General features: G+C 43.7%; 1 protein-coding gene across 2 annotated transcripts in view; it reads left to right on the forward strand.

Moving 5' to 3' along the window:
• Positions 1-2,807: 2,807 nt before the first annotated feature.
• The window catches only part of Cystm1 (cysteine rich transmembrane module containing 1), a 58,115-nt gene continuing 37,818 nt past the window's right edge, over positions 2,808-23,104 (forward strand). Inside the window, exons 1-2 of one of the 2 annotated variants that reach the window (XM_021215021.2) lie at positions 2,808-3,000; positions 21,026-21,243. In XM_021215021.2, the coding sequence (XP_021070680.1) occupies positions 21,045-21,243 (199 nt within the window). In that variant the 5' untranslated portion in view covers positions 2,808-3,000; positions 21,026-21,044. The remainder of the gene's footprint in view (positions 3,001-21,025; positions 21,244-23,104) is intronic. The other variant, XM_029546804.1, reaches the window with a different exon arrangement.

Genomic DNA, 23,104 nt, shown 5'->3' on the forward strand with positions numbered 1-23,104 from the left:
CATCACTGGTTCTTGGAACCTGTCAGCAGCAACCCTGAGTTTTTTATTCACAGCTAGCAGTCCTTCCATCATTGACGGAGGTAGGGTAATGCATGTTTTGATTTTTCTTTGATAATGGTCCCTTCACTGTGACCTACTCATAAAAAGGGAGTAGTCAGAGGCCATACAGAAAAGATGCCCCTTTCTGCCTCAGAACAGCCCTCCTGTGTCCCAGCCTTAAGCAGATGCCATGACGCTCTTCTTTTTCAAGGCCATTACACTTCCTCCTCATCTCCCCCTTGCTCACCAGAGTAGAGACAAGGAGACATGTTAGCTAGGGCCTAGAAATATCCCGGACAAAAAAGACAAAGCCTGCATTAGTCAGGGTTCTCTAGACAAACAGAATCGACAGGACCGTGTCTTGAGGAATACTGTCAGGATGCAGTTGTCTTGATGCAGTTGTGGACCCACCCACATTTGCTTTTCCCCCTGCTTCATAGTTCTGCAGAGTGGCTCAAACCGCAGGATGTGCCTGAGAGAGTTTTGGGGATACATTTGGATGACCTTTAGTCCTCAGAAGCTAACGAGCAAAGCTGCTCTTGTCAGTCTATCATGTGGCCCTGAAGCCACATCATCTGCCTCAGATGTGTGTGGCCGTTTGAAGAGCCCGTTTCTTCCTTCCTTTCAGGCCTTCCTCTTGCAGCCTCTCAGCTGTCCTGTGAAGCTCTTAGCCTGCCTTTACCTCCTCGTCCCTTTCAGCTGCCAAAATCACTGCCCTCTTCTCCCTTTCCCCAGTCCTCAGGGTCCCTCAAACCTCACTCTGACCCAACTTACTCCCCTCATCTCGGCTCTGACTTGCCTAGTTGGAGGCCTCCTCTGTTCTGCCAGACACCCCAGGCCTGCCTGTCTCTGCCCCTTACCCACTTTCTCCTCACCGTTCTCCTCCTGGACTCAAGCTTTCTTTTCTTTCTTTTCTTTTTTCTTTTCTTTTCTTTTCTTTTCTTTTTTTCTTTTCTTTTCTTTTCTTTTCTTTTTTTCTTCTCTTCTCTTCTCTCTCTCTCTCTTTCTTCTTTCTTTTTTATTAAAAGAAAATAGGATTTCATTCTGTAGCCTAGGCTGACCTTGAACCTTCGATGACCCTCTTACCTCATACCCTTTCATGCTGGAATTATAGTCCAGGGCTCCTGTTTTCAATCTCTTTTCTCCTTTAGCTCTTTCCTAGTACAGCTGTGGTGCTGTAGACATTCCATGTATATGCTATTAAGAAACCCTAAATGTAGCAGCTAGGATGTGCTAGTTGGTAGGGTTCTCGCCCGGCATGGGTTTGATTCTCAGCAAATAGAACCAGGTACAGTTTCACTCACTGTAATACTAGCACTCAGGATAGAGGCAGGAGGATCAGAAATTTGCCATCCTCAGCTACATAGGGAGTTCAGAGCCAGCCTGGGAAACATGAGCTCCTGTTTCAAAATTAATACATAATAAATAAAATAAACTGAGAAAATAGCCGGGTGGTAGTGGCACATGCTTTTAATCCCAGCACTCTGGAGCCAGAGATGGGTGAATGTTGAGTTTGAAGCCAGCCTGGTCTACAGATCAAGTCCCAGGCCAGCTAGGGTTCTTGGTCTTTTCCACAAAGAAACCCTGTTGTGAAAAAAACAAGACAAAACAAAAAAAGATATGAACTATGGTCAGGTATTCTTTTTTTTTATTTTTTATTTTTTCGAGACAGGGTTTCTCTGTGTAGCCCTGGCTGTCCTGGAACTCACTTTGTAGACCAGGCTGGCCTGGAACTCAGAAATCCACCTGCCTCTGCCTCCCAAGTGCTGGGATTAAAGGCGTGTGCCACCAAGCCTGGCTATGGTCAGGTATTGATTATCCAGTGCTATATATCTTAATCAGCCTGGCCTCTAAAGATACTCAGTAGAAGTTAGTTGTAAATTAACTTCTTCGTCAAAGATCCTATTGTGGGAAAGGCAGGGACAACAGACAGAAAACCTCTTTTGGAGGTTCAGGGAGTGGGAGACTAAAGCTGAAGTGGAAGTCAGCAACAGTAAGGCCCTCTCCGGATTTTCATCTCATTTCTTTACATTTTCAGGTCTATTAAGACTGGGTGGTGACAGAGGTGTAGAGATGCCAGTATAGCAATCAGCAAGAGGCGGTTTGGACCACTTTCTCCTAAGCCGGTTTAGGGAGCCAGTCTAGATTTGCACGTGCGTCACAGCACGCAAACACTGACGTGTATCTTACACTCCAGCCCAGAAAAATCAGTTTCCAAAAAAATTAAGCTTCCCCCCGCCCAAGTAGAACTAGGAAGCTTGTTATGGGGTGTTCTCCGGAACCACGACCGGTTCAGGAATTTCTCTCCCTGTGGCAATCGGGGATTTGAGGAACAAGAGGTCCTGGTCTGGACTCTGGCCCTACCCTTCGGATTCTTGCAATTCGTCTCGTTACGTTCTCATGCATTGGTCACACTACTGCAGCAAGGTTTATGGGAAGTAGCCAAAGTGCAATTTAGTCATTAGCCTCAGCTCTCGACCTCTCACGTACAGCTCTATAGCAGGCCCCTGAAGTAGCAGCGGAGAGGAGGCCAGACAGCAGCTCACAGCAGCCCTACATGATATGTACCGAGCTGGTCCTCAGGCCCCCTACCCTTTTTCCCAGGCTCCGGTCTTAGCGACGTGCGGCCGGTGCTCGCAAGGACCGGGAGAGAAACTCTAGATACAGACCAGGGACCACAAGAAGCTAAGGGACAGGCTGAAGTCCCCAACGTGGTGAGGAGAAGCGGAGAGGAGGGGGCGTGGCTCGCGCTATGACGCCGCCCTCGCTTGGTACCGCCCCCTCGCGCGTTGCCAGGGAGATCAGGTGACTCCGGGCTTCCAGCGCTGGAGGCTCGGGTGACGTCAGGCGCGCCGCTGCGGCTCAGTGGCTTGCGGCAGGTGCGACGCTGTTGGCGTAGTCGGGTCCAGTCTTCTTCAGTCGGGACCGGGTCAGCGAGCGGCCGCTTCGTGGAGCAGAGAGGTGAGGGCTCTGGGCTTGGAGCGGGGCGGCCAGCCTGGGCTAGGGCGCAGGGAGACGCGGGCGGCTGCACGGGGAGAGCTGGCTGGGACCCGCGGAGCGGCGGGTTGGGGCGCGCGGCTCCTGAGGATAGAGGACCCCACTGCTGCCCTCGCCCGGCGCCCTGGGGCGGACCGAGTGTCTCCCGCAGTCTGCTGGGCCCTCTGGGTTAGGGAGTCCGCAGGCTGGGAAAGGAGCGGGGCTCGCCCCACCCTGTCCCCAGGGATGTCGGCCGGAAGCTGCTGGATTTCTTCGCCTTAGGCTGCGATTTCTGTAGCTCCGCGACCGACCTGTGTAGGGTCGAGCTTGCTTGGAAGTGGGAGCCCGGTGCTGGGGTGAGCTGGTGTTGAGTAGGTGTGGGCGCAGGGAACCCTGGCCAGCCGCTTGCTAAGGGCGCAGGATTCGAGTGTACACCTGTTGAGGAGGTGAAACCGGAGAGGGAAGTGAGGACAGGGAAGGGGGGGCCTCTGAGTGAAAAACCCCGAGCCTTGAACTCCAAGGAGTGTTTACTGGGCATATCTGGGATGGAGAGTTTGGAGCATGAAGTTGGGACCTGTTGGGAAAAAGCTTGAGCGTCTGGCTGAGGTGTTGTATGCCCTAGGGAGCCATTAAAGACATCGACTGGTTTGGGAAGTGGGAACACTATGATAAGGATACACTGAAGTGGTTGGTGTTATTCTGGAAAAGAGGTGACAACACTTGAACTCTAGTATATTTTATAATAGATTTGGTCGAGGGTCAGGCAGCCAAAATGCCGGTAACATTTCATCAGGTTTTTGTCTTTATTCTAGAGGGGACATACCCAACAGTGTCTTATTTTCTTGTATTTCATTTGACTGGACAGATGACGGATGAGAGATATGTTTCCTTTTATTTTCTTGGAGACTGGAATGTTCCCAGCACATTGCCTTTCAGAGACTTCAAAATGTCTTGCAAAAAATACCCCTAGCCCTAGGGTGAAATTTAAACCAAAGTGATTGACAGGGGTTTTAATGTGGGAAGTTACTAAAGGGAATTGGGACCAAACTATGACATGGAACATTGAGTAAAATGTAAATTTTAAGATGGATTTTTTTTTTTCAGCTCAATTTTTTTTCCTACCCGACTTCTCTCAGAGTAAGATTGCTTAACTTTACTTCGTATGAAGGGTGTGTGTGTGTGTGTTTCTGGTTTTGATTTTGACGAGATAGTCTCGAACATAGTCCAGGCTGGCTTCTGTCCTCATACAACTGAGTCCAAGGCTTTGAACACCTCATCCTCCTGTCTCTACCTTCCAAGTACTGGGTTTACAGGCATACACCATAAACAAAGCACTTGAGCTTTGTTTAAATAGTAGGCTTTTTTTTTTTTTTTTTTTTTTTTGATTTCCTGAGAAGCCCAAAAAGTGTATTTTGGGTTTATAAGGAGGAATGGTTTGGTGATTTATTTTTTTTTGTATTCCTTAAAATATATTGATACTGTTGAAACATCAAATATTTTGTTTTCTGTAAAGAATCGAAGTGACCAAACCAATTTGTATTGTATTTGTTTGACTTCAGAAAACAAAATTGGGCCTCTAGGGAGTTTGTACAGTAAAAAGCAGTTTAGGGAATTGTTGAGAACTTAGGAAGATGTCCTCAGCTGGTTTATGTGTAAATGTAGAAACTGGTACAGCACTCTGGAGAGCCTACCTAGAGTGGTTGAGACGGGGAAAATGAACTGCTTCCAGTCAGCTCCGTGAACTCAGTCTCTGTAAATGAAGTCCTGAGAGGTGATTTTAAAACACATTCAACCACTAAACTGCCTAAAGGCCACAGGGGTTCTTTTTTGTTTGCTTATTTTTGTTGTTGTTTTTTTTTTTTTTTTTGAGACAGGGCTTCTCTGTGTAGTCCTGGCTGTCCTGAAACTTGCTCTGTAGACCAGACCAGACTAGACTGCCTTGGACTGCACAGAGATCCGTCTGTCTCTCTCCCAAGTGCTGGGTTAAAGGTGAGTGCCACGGAGGTACTTAAGTGTCTCTGCAGGAACCTAAGAATTGTTGGATATTAGATGCCTTGGGGCATATCAATTTTTTTTCCTGTTAAGTAAACAGTTTTCCAAATTTCTGATTATATTTCAGCTGCTGAACTAATTCTGCCTCCTCTGGAAAGAAACAGATTTTCCTCCTATCTTCCCTCTCACAGTCACTGGGAGCTGTCAGGACAGTTAAGTAGGCTGAGAGCTTTTTTGGAATTTTTCCACTTTCATTCACCCTGGCCACCCCCACATGTTTTCTCATTGGTAGAGACCTTAAGAGTTCATTGTCAGGAAAAAAAAAAAAAAAAAAAAGGTTAGTGTGCTTTCCTGAACACAGGCTGTGATAAACACCAGGGCTGGCCTTCCAGCATTCAAGACACAAGGTTTTCCTTACATGGAATGGAGCCAAAGACTAGTGATGTAGCTCACTGTCAGAGTGCTTGCCAAACCCACATGGCCCACATGGGGGTCTATCCCTGCACCAAAGTGGAAAAAGTTTGTTGTGGTGGTAATAATTTAATCTCAATCCTGGGTTTCTGCTCCACATTAGATTTTGTTGTTGTTGTTCCCAGATGAAAGACACAAAACTTATATTTATGATAGGCCTTAAAAGCACTAGAGCTGGGCAGATATTCACCCTCTAAGCTATAATGTCTACTTCCCTACCAATAACCCTGAGTTAGAACTTACTATGTGCTGGGCAGTGGTGGTGCACTCTTTAATTCCAGCACTTGGGTGGTGGAGGCAGGTGTGTTTCTGAGTTTGAGGCCAGCCTGGTCTACAGAGTGAGTTCCAGGACAGCCAGGGCTACACAGAGAAACCCTGTCTCAAAACAAACAAACAAACAAAAAAAACCCACTAACCAAACAGAACTTATACCATGTTACATCTGAGCAACTCTTAAGTCTAATTGGCCAGCCCTCATGCCCATGTTCTCATAACCCACCTACCCCATGGCCCCCTTTCCTCTCTCCACCTTCTTCTCTTTCTCCTGGTCTGGTCTTGCCTCAGACCCTAAGCCCAGGAACCGAAACTCCACCTCTCTCTCTTCTGCCCAGCTATAGGCTATAGGCATCTTTATTCAACCAATAGTTTTAAATTAATGAGCAAGGTTACACAGCACCATTTTGCGTCCGTGGAGATTTCCTCATCCCTTTGGGAAACCGTGGCCAGCATTACAATAAACAGCAACAGACCCAGCCTCAACATGTTGTAATTCCAGTGTTAAGGAAATTGCTAGTTCTAGGTGGGTTATATACTGAATTCGAGCCAAACTTGGGCCCTGCAGTAACACTGTCTCCAAAATAAAATAAATGAGAAATCAAAAGAATTGGGCTAACGTGAGAGACTCAAACTGGTATATTTTGAGCCCTTCATCTTAGTTACTCCCTTCTTGTTATGGTCTGTACCCTCTTCGCAGAGATGTAATTAATAAGAAGCTATATGAGATTTGAACAGCTCCAAAGCAGGACATTTCAATTCCTGGATGAGTGCTGTATTTTGAGATGTAGCAAATTTTTAAAAAGAAGTGAAAGTTATAAACTTTTGCTGACATACCATTTATACTTTTGCCCCTCCTCCCACCCTGGGAGTCTTCAGAATTAGTTACAAATCAACCTATGATCAAGATCTAGAGGCCTGAGGTTACACACCTGTTTTTATTTCATGTGCAAATAAATACGTGTTTCATTTTCTTCCACTCTTTCTCTCTTACCAGGTGTTGATTCTGTCAAACATTTGCAGTAAACCAGTAGCAGGGTAGGCTGTGGGGCTGGCAGCTTCCTAGCCAGGATCCTTTGACAGCAAGATCATTACTGGAGACTGTCTCAGCCCCTTAAGGAGTTAGTCAGATAGTCCTTACTCAAAGCTCGCCAGAGGTAGAGAAGTCTGCATGACTGCTCACTAAACTGGATGAGAATTTAATCGTTATCTTTGACATTTTCCTATCTTGTTCGGCCACAGGTCTGGCTATAGTGAGATTCGAGCCTCGCTGTTGTTGCAGGGACTCTATGAGACTGTGAAGGTTAGCCCTTATATTTCTGATTTGTTGCCCGAGTAAAGCTTTCTCACCTGAGGGAAATTTAGACAGAAGAGACTTCTGTTTTCCTCAAGCTAAGCTGAGTGCTAGGTCCCAGTCCTCAAAGCTCCCTACTTTTGTCCAAGGCAAATAATTGGCTTGGCTATAAAATGGGAGTTAGCAATTACAGACAGCAGGATAGGAGCATGGGATAGGAGTGGACTCTCTAGCCTCATATGCAAAAGTTCATGCCCCCTTGAGAACTGGATAAAACGGGCTCAACAACAGGAAGGTTTTTAGGAAATGTGGAGTATCGGTACCCCATCTACCAGGGTTCAAGTTAACATTTTCCTACTTTATAGTGGGACAGCATTTTACCCATATAACCATTCTTGTTTTTTTTTCCCCCTTAGTATAATGTTCAGTAAATTACAAGAGATTTTTCAGTACCCTTTCCCACTACATACACTTTTTTTTCTTTCCTTTTTTTTTTTTTTTTTCTAAATGAGATCTTTTAAAAGATGACAGGGTCTCATCTCAAACAGACTGGCCTCAAATTGACATATAGCTGAGGCTAGGCTTCAAGCAGGTCCTCCTGCTTCTATGTCCCAAGTGCCGAGATTATAGCCATGTGACACTATGCCTGGCTCTCAATACTTTATTATTATAGAATGTGCTTTTTGAATGATTTTGTATAACTTCTGTCTAATGGTAATTCAAGTACATTTAAGGTAGGCTGAGCTAAGCTATGGTGTTTACAATAGTAACTGCATTTTTAAATGTATGATATTTCTAACTCATAGGTTTGTTGGGGTATAACCCCATCATAAGCAGAGGGACGCTGGGACTGAGTTAGGCCTCGTAGCCAAATATGTACAACTAGTGGGATCCTCAGATCTAAAACAAGGAGACAAATAGTTTGAGTCTGGCCTATGAGCTGCTGACAGCAGGAGTGATTGATAGTTTTCTGAACTCTTAATTAGATGTTTTGGTAGTCATGGTGGGAGGATAGTTTACTTTACCTGAATGTACTCATTAGGGAGTAAACGCTTTCTTTATTCAGAGATGCCTATCATTAGTTAGTTCCCTGATGGCTTGTGCTTAAGAATTGTTACCAAGTCCCAAGAGCATTGGCTAGAAAACTATCTAGACATGCTCAGTGACAAGAGAAGGGCAGGGACAGTGAACAGTGGAGCTACACAAGTTTCTGGGGGAGGGGAGAACCTGGGCCGTCCTAAGCATCTTCCACATTCATTTCAGCATCAGGACTGGAGGCAGGGAGCAGTTGGTGAGATGTGTGAGGAGCAGACACTCGTAGGAACATGCCCGTCTCACGACATTAAGTCTTGTCCTTGATGCCATAGTGGCCTCCTGGATGCTCCAGCTGTTGTGAATCTTCCTTCACTCAGCTGTTCCAGCAAGGCCCACGGACAAGCTAATGGCAGAACCGGGAAGGCGGAAGGCAGAAGGCCGCAGGCCGCCTCAGCCTTCTGGCTCTCCTGACTCTTGCATTAGGATTGTTGATTCATCAGTGTCTGAGGGTGGATATGAAACTACTGGGACCAACTGTTTGAAGAGAAAAAAACGAAACCCCAGGCGTTTCTCATGATTCTTTTGTGTTCCACATGTGTGATTTCTGTCCTATCTACGTGCTTTCCTTGCTGGTTTTTTTAAGGACATTTTTCATTACAGAGACATTTTTTATGTGAATGCCTGCGTGTATGACTGTGTATCATATGCATGTCTGGTGCCCATGGAGTGCAGAGGAGGGCATTGGATCCCCTGGAACTGAACTTAGACTGTTGGGAGCTGCCTTGTGGGTGCTGGGAATCTTCTACTTTGGGCCTTCTGGAAGACTAGCCAGTACTCTTAACCACTGAACCATCTCTCCAGCCCCCTAACACCTTCAAAGTGACTCTGAAGTGACTAGGGTGCATGCCTAGACACTCCTCAGCCTTCCACCCTCCAATAACCACATTCACCTTGACTTTGGGACCACCCATGACCCTGACTGTGGTCCTGATGTTAACCAAAATAATTAATGTTTGTGCAAGCTAAAACATAAAACTGAAATGACTAGAGGAAGTGCAAATCAAAGTAATTGTTGTATATTGTGTGGCAAATACTGCTAAGCCCAGCAAAAGGACAAATGTTATAAGGCTACTCAGATCCCCTCGAACATTGATGTAATTGGGAGTTGTGTCTTTTTAAAGATTTATTTATTTATTATATGTAAGTACACTGTAGCTGTCTTCAGACACTCCAGAAGAGGGTGTCAGATCTTGTTACGGATGGTTATGAGCCACCATGTGGTTGCTGGGATTTGAACTCTGGACCTTTGGAAGAGCAGTTGGGTGCTCTTACCCACTGAGCCATCTCACCAGCCCAGTTGTGTCTTTAAAAATGCTGTACCCATGAGCTTTGGCACTAGGAAACATTTTGGAGCCATTAGCCTATTCTTGGTCTGACCATTATTAAAGGACCATTATTATTGTTGATTATTATTGCTATTACTATTATTTTGTTTGAGGCAGGGTTTCTTTGTGTAGCCCTGGCTGTCCTAGAACTTGCTATGTAGACCAGGCTGGCCTCGAACTCACAGAGATTCGCCTGTCTCTGCCCCACCCAAGTTCTGGGATTAAGGGCATGCATCATCACTGCCCAGCTTTCATCTCAGTTTTTAAAACTTAAAATTTTTGATCCCAGGACTCACATGGTAGAAAGAGAGAGCTGAGCCCCTACAGATTATCCTCTGACTTCTACTGGCATATCCTGTGCCCTATGATACATGTGTACTAGAGTGTGGACACACGTACGAAATAAATTAATAAAATTTTAACTTGAAATTTTATTTATAAGGGAAACTATCCTATCACTGTCTTTAAGTTGAAAACTACTGTATCAGCTGCCACAAGTAGAAGGTGAGTATTATAAGCTAAAATTGTACATGATCTCTAAATCTTAGTGGGTACATATTCACCCAGTGAGATGACTCATCTCTGGTGAGACTTCCAGGTGGCACTCAGTGGGTGGTAGGGCTGGGTAGGCAGACCTTCAGAGAAGTCTCCTTAAACCTTGTCCTAAAATTTGTGCAACAGTTTGATACTAAGAAAGCCACAAACTGAAGAATCTAGTTACTGAGACTAAGCATGGTTTGGAAGCACACAGCAAAGCTGCCTCAGGAAACTGAGTTAAAAAGGATACAAGCTCAAGGCCAAACTAGGCTACATAGCAAGGCTGTGTCTCCACAAAAAGAAAAGTATAATATAGAAACCTCTGTCTTATTTATTTTTCCTACAGAGCCAATCTAATGCTCTGGTAGGCTGGTAGAACCTGGCTTTATTGATGCTGCGATGCAGCGCTGTCCTTTCTATGCAAGCGTGCCCCTGGAAAACGCAGGTTTTATTTATGCAATTAGTTTCTAGTTTCGCTGGTGCCACTAACTGCTTTGAACACTCTGTCTTTTTTTACACGGTGAGTGTTCTTGGTGGGTGTTCATAGTGACAGGAAATTGTCATTGAGCATTTGTTTCTTCCATTCTTTATTATCCATAATGCTTATACCTTTAACAGTGTTAGAAACCGGGATGGGAGAGCGCTCGCTGCTGGGGTGGTAGCATCGGTGATACTGCAGGCATGAACTGAAATTTACTGTTGTCTGTTACGAGAGCTACCTGCTGCGTTGACAGAGCTGTGGCTCTCTGTGTGGGTTAGAAAAGTGGCTTTCATGGTGGAGCAAAGAGGGCCGTTTGGGTATTCATCAGGAGTCAGGAGCGCTTAGTTAAATTGCCAGCACATTAAGCTGTAGGGGCCTTTTACTGAACCATCAAGATGTCAGCTTTCCCACAAAGCCCAGTCTAATGCTCTGGGAGGCTGGTGGAACCTGCCTTTCAGGGGCTGTGCTGGTGGGGGACCTGACCTGGGAAGTGGCTTTATCAGGCTGGTTGGGAGGGATGGCCCTGTCCCTTTATAGTGTGTCCTCTCAACTTGGCAGGGGGCAGAGTTCTTCCCCTCTCTCTGGTTTTCTGTGCTCTAACCTCTCCTTTCATTTCCCTAACTCACTTTCCCTGTTAACAGCTTTCTTCCCCCTTTCCCTTCCCTTCTGTTCACTTCTGCCCCCTCTTTTGATCCTTTCTCTCACTGGGCCTCATTTTCTCTCCATTTTTACTCTGAGGGCTGACTTGTTTGAAGTTCCAGAGTTAGTGTTGTCCCATGACTGGATGTTATTCACAGGTCCTTTTTCTCTGAGGAGCAGCCTGCCATAGACCCTCAGATAGCAGCCCTGACAGGCTCTGACCCAGAGTCTGAGCTGAGGGCCTGAGTGGGGGGGGCTCCAGGTACTGCCTGTGTGAAGCTGCTGTGGGTTTCCTAGCAGTACTTTGTACACTGATCGCCGCCTTTTTTATTAACAGGTAATGTTTATAAAAGATTCTCTCCACAGTTCTTAGTCAGGCAAAGGGCTAAGCTGTGCCCCTAGAGACTCCTTTTGGAAGCTCAAGGCAAAGGGAGTCTGCATTCAGACAACCTGTGGGTTTTGGCATAGGACCAGTCACAGTGAAGGCTGGAACAGACTGGTGATAAGGTGGCCTGGGATCCTACTAGTCTGCTTGCAGCTAGTCCTGTCTTGCAGCCCGATGTTCCCAGGTGGTTTCTGGAACAAATTCTATTTTCCTTGTGGTTGGAAGCATCCTTTTCTTCTCAGTAAAGTGAGAATTTTTTTTCCCCTAAAACTCATTTGGCATTTAGTCAAGGATAATCAGCAGGAATTTGAATCTTTATTGCTAATATGCCATACAGGGCATGGTGGTACACACCTTTAATCCTAGCACTCCAGAGGCAGAGGCAGGCAGATCTCTGTGAAGTCAAAGCCAGCCTAGTCTACATAGTGAGTTTCAGGACAGAGAAGCCACAAAGTGAGACCCTGTCTCAAAAAACAACCCAAACCAAACTAAAATAAAAGACCAGCTTGGTCTGTGTAGACCATCCAGGGCTATAGAATGAGATCTTGCCTCAAAAAAGCATAACATATACAATGTACTCAATAGTTGTATTCAGTAACATAACCATTTATTGTGATCTAATTTTTGTTTTTGCTTTGTGTTTTATGAAAGGGTCTTGAGTGTAGCCTGGGTGACTTTGAATATAGTAGGTAGTCCAGTATGGTCTTGAACTTGTAATCTTACTGTTTAGTTCTCCCAAGTGTTAGGATTATAGTCTTTGACAATATAAATTGGCTTTTACTTACTTATTGCTTGATTGGTTGAGAGATTTCACTGTGTATTGCTGGCCAGCCTGGATTTTAATTTACTATGTAGACCCGGCTGGTCTCAAACTCTGAGATCCACCTGTTTCTTCTTCTCAAGCGCTGGGATAAATACCTGTTTTAAAACTTTATTTTTAAATCCAAATAGCTAAGTGAATGCATGGCACTGCAAACGCTGCCTAGTTTTGTTGGTTGCTGCTGCTGTTTAACTACACTGGTCCATGTAGTTCTGTCTCAGTGTTCTGAGGGGTCTCAGGTAGCAGTGTTACTTCTGTCTATGGTTTGCGAGTACCTGGGTTTATTTTGCCATCACTAACGGTAGACTTTTGGCATGCTATATATCCTGTGTGTGTGTTATATACCTGTTATGAATATACAACAATAAACCTGTGCATATGTATGTAAAGTTTTAGAAGCTTAGCATACTGCTGTAATATATATCTGTGAGATGAAACCCCTAGAGGCAGACCTTCCAGTTCAAAACATAATACGTTCATTTAATTATTTGAGGTATAAATTTAAATATGATCTGGGCATGGTGACACACACTTGTAATCCCAGCACTTGGGAGGCCGAGGCAGGAGGAGTTCGAGTTTCAGAGTAGCCCAGGCTACATAGGGTCCTTCAGTAAGCACCTTTGCCTGTAAGTTTGGGGTTGAAACAGACATTTTCCTCAGCTAGCTGCACATTTACTGGTGTAGTCTGACTTCCCTACTGAGGGTTGTTCTGCTTGTACCTCATTGTGTAGCTCTGAAATACAGCTCCTGGACCTCCTAACTCCAATTTGTCCAGTCAGAGTAGCAGACTACTTTACAATACCTTTGAAATTAGAAAACTTCCAGAGTTTCCTTCCTGATGCAATAATGGAGACGATTGGTAAAGCCCACACTAATGCTAGAGATCTTCTGCAGTATTCCTTCATACTGTGGTTGAGTGATTGGGTCAGCTGGTGGTGCCTGGCAAGCAGATGCAAGTGAAGTTCTAAGATTCAGTTAAGAGACTATAAAAAAGCATCCTGAGCGACGGTCTCACCTTTAGCCTCTCTGTACAACAGCCCCACCGTGGTGACCCCCTGACCATTTCTGAAATGTACTTTTTTTGTTGTTACTTCCCAGATTGTTGCTTCTGACTAATGATATGCTTGTCACTTCTGCTTAGAAACCGAACTTTCCTGACTGCTTATTTCCTTTTGTGCACACAGGACTCTGCTTCCCGTCTTATAGGTTGGTCTGTAATGGCGTCTGTCTGTCTGTCTGTCTGTCTCTGTAGTCTGAACAGGAACTGACTCACGCTCACATCATCTCAGTAGTGCCTGGAACTGTTAGTGTTGAGTTACAGTTGATGTCCTGGGACGTTTTCATGGACTGAATGAATGACCTGTGTGAATAGCATAAGGCAACATGCAAAGTTACAGTTAAGTGAAAACTATAAATCATGGAGAAAGACAAAACTAATAATTCTCGAGCTCAACAATCTGCACTCAAAATTAAGTGTGCAGACTCAAAAGTTGAGGCGCCTAGAATATAAAACAGTCTATTTTTGAAGGTCCTGTTAGAAGGGCAGCTAAAAGAGTTAGGGGCCTTTAGGTTACGATCTGTTCTCCTGGGTTTTTAACTTTAAAGACAATTATACAAGCTGCCAGGCTAGAAGTAGCCTGACTTCATGCTTCAATAGTGTGGAATGTAACCCATATTTAACCCTAGCCAAGCATCATCTTAGTTATGACAGAAAGAGTCATGACTACAAAAGCCACAGGAAAAAAAGCAGTGAGGAACAGATGTGAGGTAGTTAGTTCCTGAGGCGAAGCTGGTAACCGGGAGGGAAATTGGCTTCTCAGAAGACTCAGTCTTAAGAGGTGAAGGCAGACATTAAAAAGGAGCAAATCACATGAACATATCAGAAAGCACTAAGAAAACATAATTTTCCCAAGCTTATCAAAGTATTTGATTTAAGTATTATTATTACATATGATAATATGTAATAATTATTACCTATAATAACAATAATAATAATAATACACTACCTTTGATTTCAGAACCCTAAGCAAACCATTATAGATTTTTTTTCCCTTATACCTAAGTATTATGTTTACTTTACAATGTAGAATATGAAAATGTGGCTGTTCAACGCAGTGGATTTATATTTCTTATACAAACATGACCCAGCTCAAGATACAGACCATTTCTCTCAGGTGAACAGAATCATAAACCATCATGGTGGTGCTTATTCCAGCGGATTTCGCTTGCCTGTCTCTGGGAGTCACAGAAATAGTTCTTTCATTGAGCACTGGTAGGATATTGTTGTTTGCCCCATATAAATATGCCATAGTTAATCTGTTCTGCTGCTGATTTAGTTTCCAGTTTGAAGCAGTTATTTTTTTTTAAAGATTTATTTATTTATTATATGTAAGTACACTGTAGCTGTCTTCAGACACTCCAGAAGAGGGAGTCAGATCTTATTGAGGATGGCTGCTGGGATTTGAACTCTGCACCTTTGGAAGAGCAGTTGGGTGCTCTTACCCGCTGAGCCATCTCACCAGACCCTTGAAGCAGTTATAATTCAAAGCTACTCTAGTGTATCTGTCTGTAGGCTTTTTGCATTTCTTTCTTCAGCATACATGCTGAATACGTTTTGACCAACAACTGCTGCATAATACCACAGTGTTCCAGTTAGTGATATATATAGTAGAAATTATAGTTTGTAAAAAGATACTCTGTAGTGTTTGTACAGGTGAGTCACCAGTGACACAATTCCTCAGAATTTATACTGAAATTTAAGCAAAGCATGACACTGAAGCCTCTCTGATTTCTCAGAACTACCCTGCAGTTAAGTGAGGATAACCGGTTATCAGGACAAGAACTGCGGAGTCATAAGACAATCTGAACATAGGACGAACGTTTTCCTAAAAGTTTGATGCTTTAGTTTTTATTTATAGTTCTATGATGTGTTGTGCTATTTTTGTATATAAGGCTAGGAGATTCCCCACCCCCACCCTCAAAATAGCCAGTTAAATCCAGACTGTTTACTGGAAACACGATCTTTTTCTTTCTCAATGGTAGTGGTATCCTTATGTTGAATTAAGTAACTGTACCGTGTGAATTTGTTTTAGAACTTGTCATTCAATTTAAATGTTTTAAAGTTTAGTTTAGGGGCTAACAAAATAGCTCAGCAGGTACCTGTCACCAAGTCTGATGGCCTGAGTTTAGTCTCTGGGACCCACATGATAGAAGGAGAGAACTGACCCCCAAAAGTTGTCTCTCACCTACACACAGTGTCATGGTATACTCAATGCTCACAACACGCACACACACACACACACACACACACACACAAATAGTAAAAGTTCAATGTTTATTGCAATTACCCAAATTTATTATGCTTATTTGTGTGTGTGTGTGTAAAACATGTGGAGGTCATATGCTTGCAGAAATTTACAACTGAGCTATGTCTTCAGCCCAGGACTGTTCTTTTTTTTTTTTTTTTTTTTTTTTTTTTTTTTTTTTTTTTTTTAAATACACTGTAGCTGTTTTCACACACTCCAGAAGAGGGAGTCAGATCTTGTTAAGGATGGTTGTGAGCCACCATGTGGTTGCTGGGATTTGAACTCTGCACCTTTGGAAGAACACTTGGATGCTCTTACCCGCTGAGCCATCTCACCAGCCCAGGACTGTTCTATTACATTGGTCTTTTTATTAGTGTTTATTTTAACAAAATTGTGCAGATTATATAGCTTCCTTTTTATCTGTGTATTTGTACATATGTATGCATGCGTACATGTACATGAGTAGGTCAGACGTTGATGTCTTTTTCTAGTCTCCATCTTTTATTGCTTTAGCAGTTTTGTGTATACACACACACACACACACACACACACTGAGTAGTCCTTTTTACCCCCTGTTACCCTGTCTCATTCCCTCCCCTCTTCTGTTTCCATCTTATTTTTCAGTCAGGGTCTCACCCTCCCTGGAACTCAAGATCTGGCTAGACTGACAGGCCCGGAAGTCCCATCGTTTTCTCTCATCATCCCCAGCACTGGGGTTATAAACCCATGGCTGTTGTGTGTAGCTTTTTACATGGGTTCTGGGATTGATCTCAGGTCCTTGTGCGTTCCTGGTAAGCTCTTTGCCAACTGAGCTCCCCTCACCAGCTCTTAAATTTACCTGCACAGCATTACATTTTATTTCAAAAGCGTAGAACTGATGGCTGAGGGCGTAGTTTAATAGTAGAGCACTTGCCTAGCAAGTGTGAGGCTGGGGGCTCCATCTTCAGCATTAGACCCCATAGATATACACACAGACATGAAAACAGAACCCACCCACAGACAACCTAATTATATAGACATACTGTAGTAACTTTTTTCTTGTGTAGGTAGGTTGTGATTTCTTTTCCCTGCTTTATTTAGTACCAGTATGAAGGTCAGAGGATAACGTGTGAACCAGTGCTCTCTTTCCACCCAGTGAGTTCCAAAGATCAAATTCTGGCCATCAGGTGTAGAAGGAAGCACTTTTACATCCTCCTGGCTCTTTTTGGTCTCTTATGTTGAAGGCCTCACCCTCCAGTGTCTGATAATCTTTGTCCATTTATTTATATATGAAGCAATAAAAAGTCAGAAGTCCTCTATGCATGGTCTTACCATAGTTGGCTGGAGAAGTTTTTTCTTTGTTGTCCTCTCCTGTATCAGTATCTGATTTTTTTTCTGAGACAGGGTTTCTCTGTATAGCCCTGGCTGTCCTAGAACTCACTCTGTAGACCAGGCTGGCCTCAAACTCAGAGATCTGCTTAGCTTGCCTCTGCCTCCCCAGTGCTGGGATTAAGGGCATGGGCCAGTATCTGATTTTTTTTTTTTTTTCGAGNCAGGGTTTTTCTGTATAGCCCTGGCTGTCCTGGAACTCACTCTGTAGACCAGGCTGGCCTCGAAATCAGAAATCCGCCTGCCTCTGCCTCCCGAGTGCTGGGATTAAAGGCGTGCGCCACCACGCCCGGCTGATTTTTTTTTTTTTTTTTTTTTACCATTGAGATTGTTCAGTTTCTCTGGAGGAACTGAATTCACCACACTGCCCACAGGAGCAGTGCCAGCAGCTGCCAGGTAGATGCAAACAATGACATTGTTTAAGGTTATTATATTTTTATTTCTTGGCTACTATTTTGATGAGACCTTATAGTATCTTATCTCTGAAAACAACTTTCACAAATAGTTTCTGCCTTTCTTGTTGCACTGGAGAATGACTGTAATCTTGTGACTGTGTTGTGTGTGTTTTGTGTCTAGAACAAGATCTTGGGACAGTGGGCGATCTATTCTGTGAATGGATCCTGGCTGTTGCACCCCTTCAGGTCTTCCCTTGGAAGCTCTTGTTCAGCTTTAATGCCTCACACTGTTTACAGTTAACCTGTAATACATACTCTACTTTAGCAAGGCCTATGCTTTACCAAATTTATGAGGGAAACCAGTCAAGTGATAAGTCCAGTATCTCACATTTAAAACTCATTAGTACTTTGCTTATGTAGTGTGGTCTGTAGCGACATGACTGTGTTAGGTGACCTTTGTCAGGCCTGTTTGTTTCTTTGGTGGCTGGAGAACAATAAGTTTGTCCTGAGTGAAGTCCTGCTTTTCAAATTCTAGTTCTAGGACCTTTGATTTCATTCAGACTCTCTTTGTGTAGCTTTTGCTGTTCTTTTGTTGTGAATGGGTTTTTGTTGTTGTTTTTGTTGTTGTTAGAAGAAATTGGACACAGATCTCTCTCTGTTTCTTTAAGCCGACTGCCTGGGAAATGCAGGAGCGAGAGTGGAGGGAAGGGAGCGATGGTTGCTGGAACTACTGTATGGCTTATGTTTTCTGTAGGTGTCTCCGAGTAACAGATAATTTTCTACCTCCTTAGACATGTTGTTCTTTGGATAAGGGAGAAAGGCTCCTACTAAAAGTGAAGAGGGAGCACAACTGAGGGGGAAGGGCACTCAGAGAGAACCTCACAGGACAGGGAGGAGTGGAAACAAACAAATGGGTTAAGAACAGTCACGAAGCAGGCAGCAATGCACAGAGGTGCCAGGCATGGCAGTTCTGAGCTCTTGGGCTTTGTTTTCTTCTCCATTGCTCATTGTTCTCAGGACAGTATCGTCCAGGAAGGATAGCTTTGGCTTTGTCTAGAATGAGAATTTCCATTAATGTATAGGCTTGCTGGATGTATCAGGTTAAACCCACAGTTATAATGAAGGTAGGTCATGTATACTGAATTTCAGGACAGAGTAGTTACAAAGGCTGGCTGTGTTCTACTTTGACGACTTAAAAATAAATAATGGAATGGCCATATGCAAGTTACTAAGAATGATTTCTGTGTTAATCAGCTTCCTGCTGGAGAAAAGAGACAAAATGCGTTAGTGGTCAGTGTTTTCCCATCAGGTGACGCTTGTAGTGTCAGCCACAGTGGTGCAGAAAGGCTTCGTAGACTAGGGTGGGTGTCACACTGGCATATAACAAAGGTGAGAGAACAGGAACAATCAAGGGTGGCTTCTGTTGTTATTTGTTCTTGGGATGTGCGGGGTGTGTGTAAGTGCACATGTGCACTTGCCATGATGCATGTGTGGAGGACATCCTTCAGTGTTGGTCCTCTTACCCTCCACAGTGTTTGAAACAGGATCCCTCTTGTGTATAGTAGGACTACAGACATGTAAGCAGTCTGCTGAGCCTGCCTTTGTGTGGGTTCTGGAGATTCCAGCTTACGTCCTCATGCTTGAGCACACACTGAGCCCTTCTCAGCTGCACTAGTTGGGTGTTTGTTTTTGTTTTTGTTTTTTGGTTTTTTGAGACAGGGTTTCTCTGTGTAGCCCTGGCTGTCCTGGAACTCAGAAATCCGCCCGCCTCTGCCTCCCAAGTGCTAGGATTAAAGGCGAGCACCACCACTGCCTGGCTTGTTTTTTGTTTTTGAGTCTCTGTCAGACTCTGGAAAAGTAAGTCTTTAAAATGGGAGGCATAATGCATACGTGGTGAGACAGATCCTAATATGCTTCAAGGGACACTCCCTCTACCCCCACTTCCTCTGCTAGGTTTAAGCCATTACTCTAGCAGTCATTGTATTTGTCTTTCAACCATTGAGTTTGAGTCACACCGATAAGCTATTCCTTACTATTTAGTCCACTTCGTAAATGTGTGTTTAGTTGTATGTCCTTGCTTGTGACTTGACATGTTCATCATTGGTTCCCAGGACTAGAAGCGCTATAGAAGAAGTTTAGGTTATGCCAGTAGGTTAGGTTAGTTCAGTCTTTTGTAGGCTAACAGTTGCTGATTGGCTAGTAGCAATTTGGTAGGCCATAGCTTTCATAGACCTTTATGGGCCTGTGTTAATAGCAAGGGGTGCTTGGGTTGTTAGAACCATCTACTGAAAGAACTGAACTGCGTTAGTCTGTCCTGCTGACCAGGAAATGGCATTTATGATGAACTCAATTTCAGTTCCTTGAGTCATTTGTGATGAAAAAGGAAGATGCTGACCTTGATCAGTGTAGCAGCTTGGGTGCTTCCTCTAGAGATGGGACTGGATGAGGTTTTCGTGAAGTACATTAACTATAGCAAGAACTGATGGTATCTAGCTGGAAATCTGATACTATTTGGGAGGAAGGATATGAAAGTTATATAAGTAATCTGTTACATTAATCCAAAATCCCTAGGGAATCTTAAGACTATTCTGGCCTTTATAAAAATCACTTACGAATTTATTCATTACTTATTCTAAAAAAGAATGAATGGGATTACTAATTTGTAGTTACTAGATTCTTTCCTACTATTTAATTGGGGTTAGAAGACAAAATAGGTTAAATATTAGTGCAGGAGATAGTTAACAGTGAGGCAGTACGGTGTCGCAGGAATCATGTTGTTTAAGTGACTCATGGGGAGTATACCAGTTATGATTTGTTTGCTTTTAATCTGGACGTCTCTGTACCAGGCACAGAGGTGATTGTAGAGATGATGGAAGCAATATGTTGGCCCTCAAAGCTTCAAGCCCAATCAAGAGAATATTTAATAGGCTTGGGGCCCAGGAAGCATAGGCTCCCTCGTAGCAACAAGCCACTGGGGACAGGAACCTGTGAACACAGTGAAGATTCCTGGTGAGTCCTTTAAAGATTCCTGGGAGTGTAGAAGCTTGGAGGAAATTTTTGTTCAGCATTCTCTCTAGACAGCGCACTGCTTAGAGCCATGAGTCTGGAAAGAACAACCATATCATCCTGGAGTCCAAGACAAGGGGTGCCAGGTCACTGGTAGCAGTGCTGCCTCTTAGGAGACACCACTGTAGCCCAAGCCTGTCTGTTGGAGGGTTCTTTAGTATTGGACCAGCATCTTCTGATCTGGTTGATAGTGTTATTAGATTTTTCATTCATGGACATTTCAGGGAATTTAAAAACAATTTATCATGTTACTCAGTCAGCACATTCATTGAGGACACTACAGGTACTAAGCAAGCCTCTGAGGACATGGTGGTGATCTAACTGATTTGATAGATCCTGTTGTTACAGCCTCCTATCTGGAATAGAAATGAGGACAAGCAGAAGAAAACCAAGTAGATAGTAAGATAATAGCTGTGTGAATGAGAATGAACCAAGATGGGCAAGGCTACGGCTTTGCAGAGTTGTTGAGGCACCTTTAAGGCATTTAGTAAATAATCTCATCAGTTGGAAATTTTTTCTAGTGATTTCCATATGCAAATAATTTTTATTCTCTTTCTCCCTTAGGTGCATCACCAGGTTCCTGATGAACCCAGAGAACCCTCCACCGTATCCGGGCCCCGGGCCAACAGCCCCATACCCACCTTATCCACAACAGCCAATGGGGCCTATGGGAGCCCCACCTCCTCAGGGGTACCCCTACCCACCGCCTCAGGGGTACCCCTACCAAGGATACCCACAGTACGGCTGGCAGGGTGGACCTCAGGAGCCTCCTAAGACCACAGGTCGGCATGTGTGAATATGCAAATGTGCATGTCTTGGTGTCACACCCCCAAAGAGAGTGTTTGCATGATTCGTTGGCAGAGAAGAAATTGTGACCTTTGTGGTTTCTGATTGAGGTTTGATGCTGGTGGCTCAGAGTGGCTTTCACTCAAGAGGTCCCAGTCAGTTCTGCCTTCTTCCTTCGTGCCTCTTGTACCCTCTGTGGGAATGACTTACTGGCCGACATGTTCTCTAGGGGATTCATCTTTGAGCACCGGTGGGGAAAATACCCACTGGTGTTTTCGTCTTGCAGCTGTTTGTTTTAGCTTATTGGGGTTATTGTATGTTAGCTCGTTGGCCCTCAAGTCATCCTCCAGCCTTGCTGCTGAGGTTGGTTTTCTTATTATTTTCATAATTCTGTTCAGTCTACTGCTTGAGATTGCCCTTATTTTCTGGGTCTGTATGCTAGGGCAGTGCTACTCAAGGCAGCTCATTTGCTGAAGAGTAAACTGTTACTGGACTGTAAGAACCAAAGAGAGTGAGAGCAAATGTTAAAAATGAGCAACTTGACATTCCTGGCATATAATCACTCTTTATAAAACTATCGATCAGTGCCTGATTAAAAATAAATCCTGGCGAGAAGCATTGCACTGCATACATGTCTTGTGACTATTTTATAACCCTTTGGTTTACAGAACAGCTATTCCAACTTTTAAAAATGGTTCATTTTACCAAATGGTTTCCTAAAAGCTTTATTTATATATATATATCAACATTTAATCCTTGTAACAACTCTAGGAGCAAAATTAGGGCCTTGTGTATGCTAGACACGTGCTACCTCAGAGATGGTCCTCCTGCCTGTCATATTTTATGGTTAATATGGGTATACACCTTTTCTAGTTGGACAGTTAGGGTTTTGCACTTTACCAAGTTATATGCCAATGTAAAAAGAAATTAGTCCAGCATCTGACTTGTCTAGTAGATTCTGCCCAAATTGAAATTCATAAATGCTTGTCTTGTTTTTCATCCTTCACCCAAAACACTCTTTGCCAGTTCCAGGCTTACTCTCTAGTGTGCATTTGATGAGTTTAGAATTAATAGTTTGTCTAGAACAAGTGCATCTTTGGTTATGTGGACTTCATGCAGAAAATACAGATTTGAGTTTCTTTTTGTTGGTTTAATTAATATTTATATCTGCTATTTTAAGAGAAGGTATGTTTCAGGCAGTGGTGGCGCACTCCTTTAATCCCAGCACTCGGGAGGCAGAGGCAGGCGAATTTCTGAGTTCAAGGCCAGCCTGGTCTCCAGAGTGAGTTCCAGGACAGCCAGGGCTATACAGGGAAACCCTGGCTCAAAAAAACAAAACAAACAGAAAAAGATTACTTCAAGAAAAGGTATGTTTATTCTTGAGATTAAAAGGCTCCTTTAGTTAGTGTTAGCAATCATAATTCATGAATGTGTGTGAAGGGTATTTAACATGCTTGCCTGCATTGTGAGACATTAACTACCCGCGTTCATTATGTACCAGAGGGAAGCAGGCACTGGCACCCAGTCAGCTGCGTTTCTCACCTAGAGCCCAGGACCTGTGGACAGGATTCAGGAGGTGACTTCATTGTAGAATGAACCTGTTGAGCACTGTCTCATGCCTCATTCTTGGTAATGTCTCTGGGATCTCCAGTCAGAATCATTTGCTGTTCTATTATGTGTCTGAGCTTTGTATAGAAATTTAGGTCTTTCTCTCCAGTTAGAAGATTTTAGATTTATCTGCCTCTGCTCTCGCTTTCTACTGAAGTTCAAGTGTAAGCTGTAGTTCTTTTGATTAATAGCTGTACAAGTGGCATGCCTCCTGCAAAGCAAGGAGGCCATCCTTCAGCCATTCTCTTT

This window comes from Mus pahari, chromosome 15 (genome assembly GCF_900095145.1).
Source record: "Mus pahari chromosome 15, PAHARI_EIJ_v1.1, whole genome shotgun sequence".
NCBI classification, from domain to species: Eukaryota; Metazoa; Chordata; class Mammalia; order Rodentia; family Muridae; genus Mus; species Mus pahari.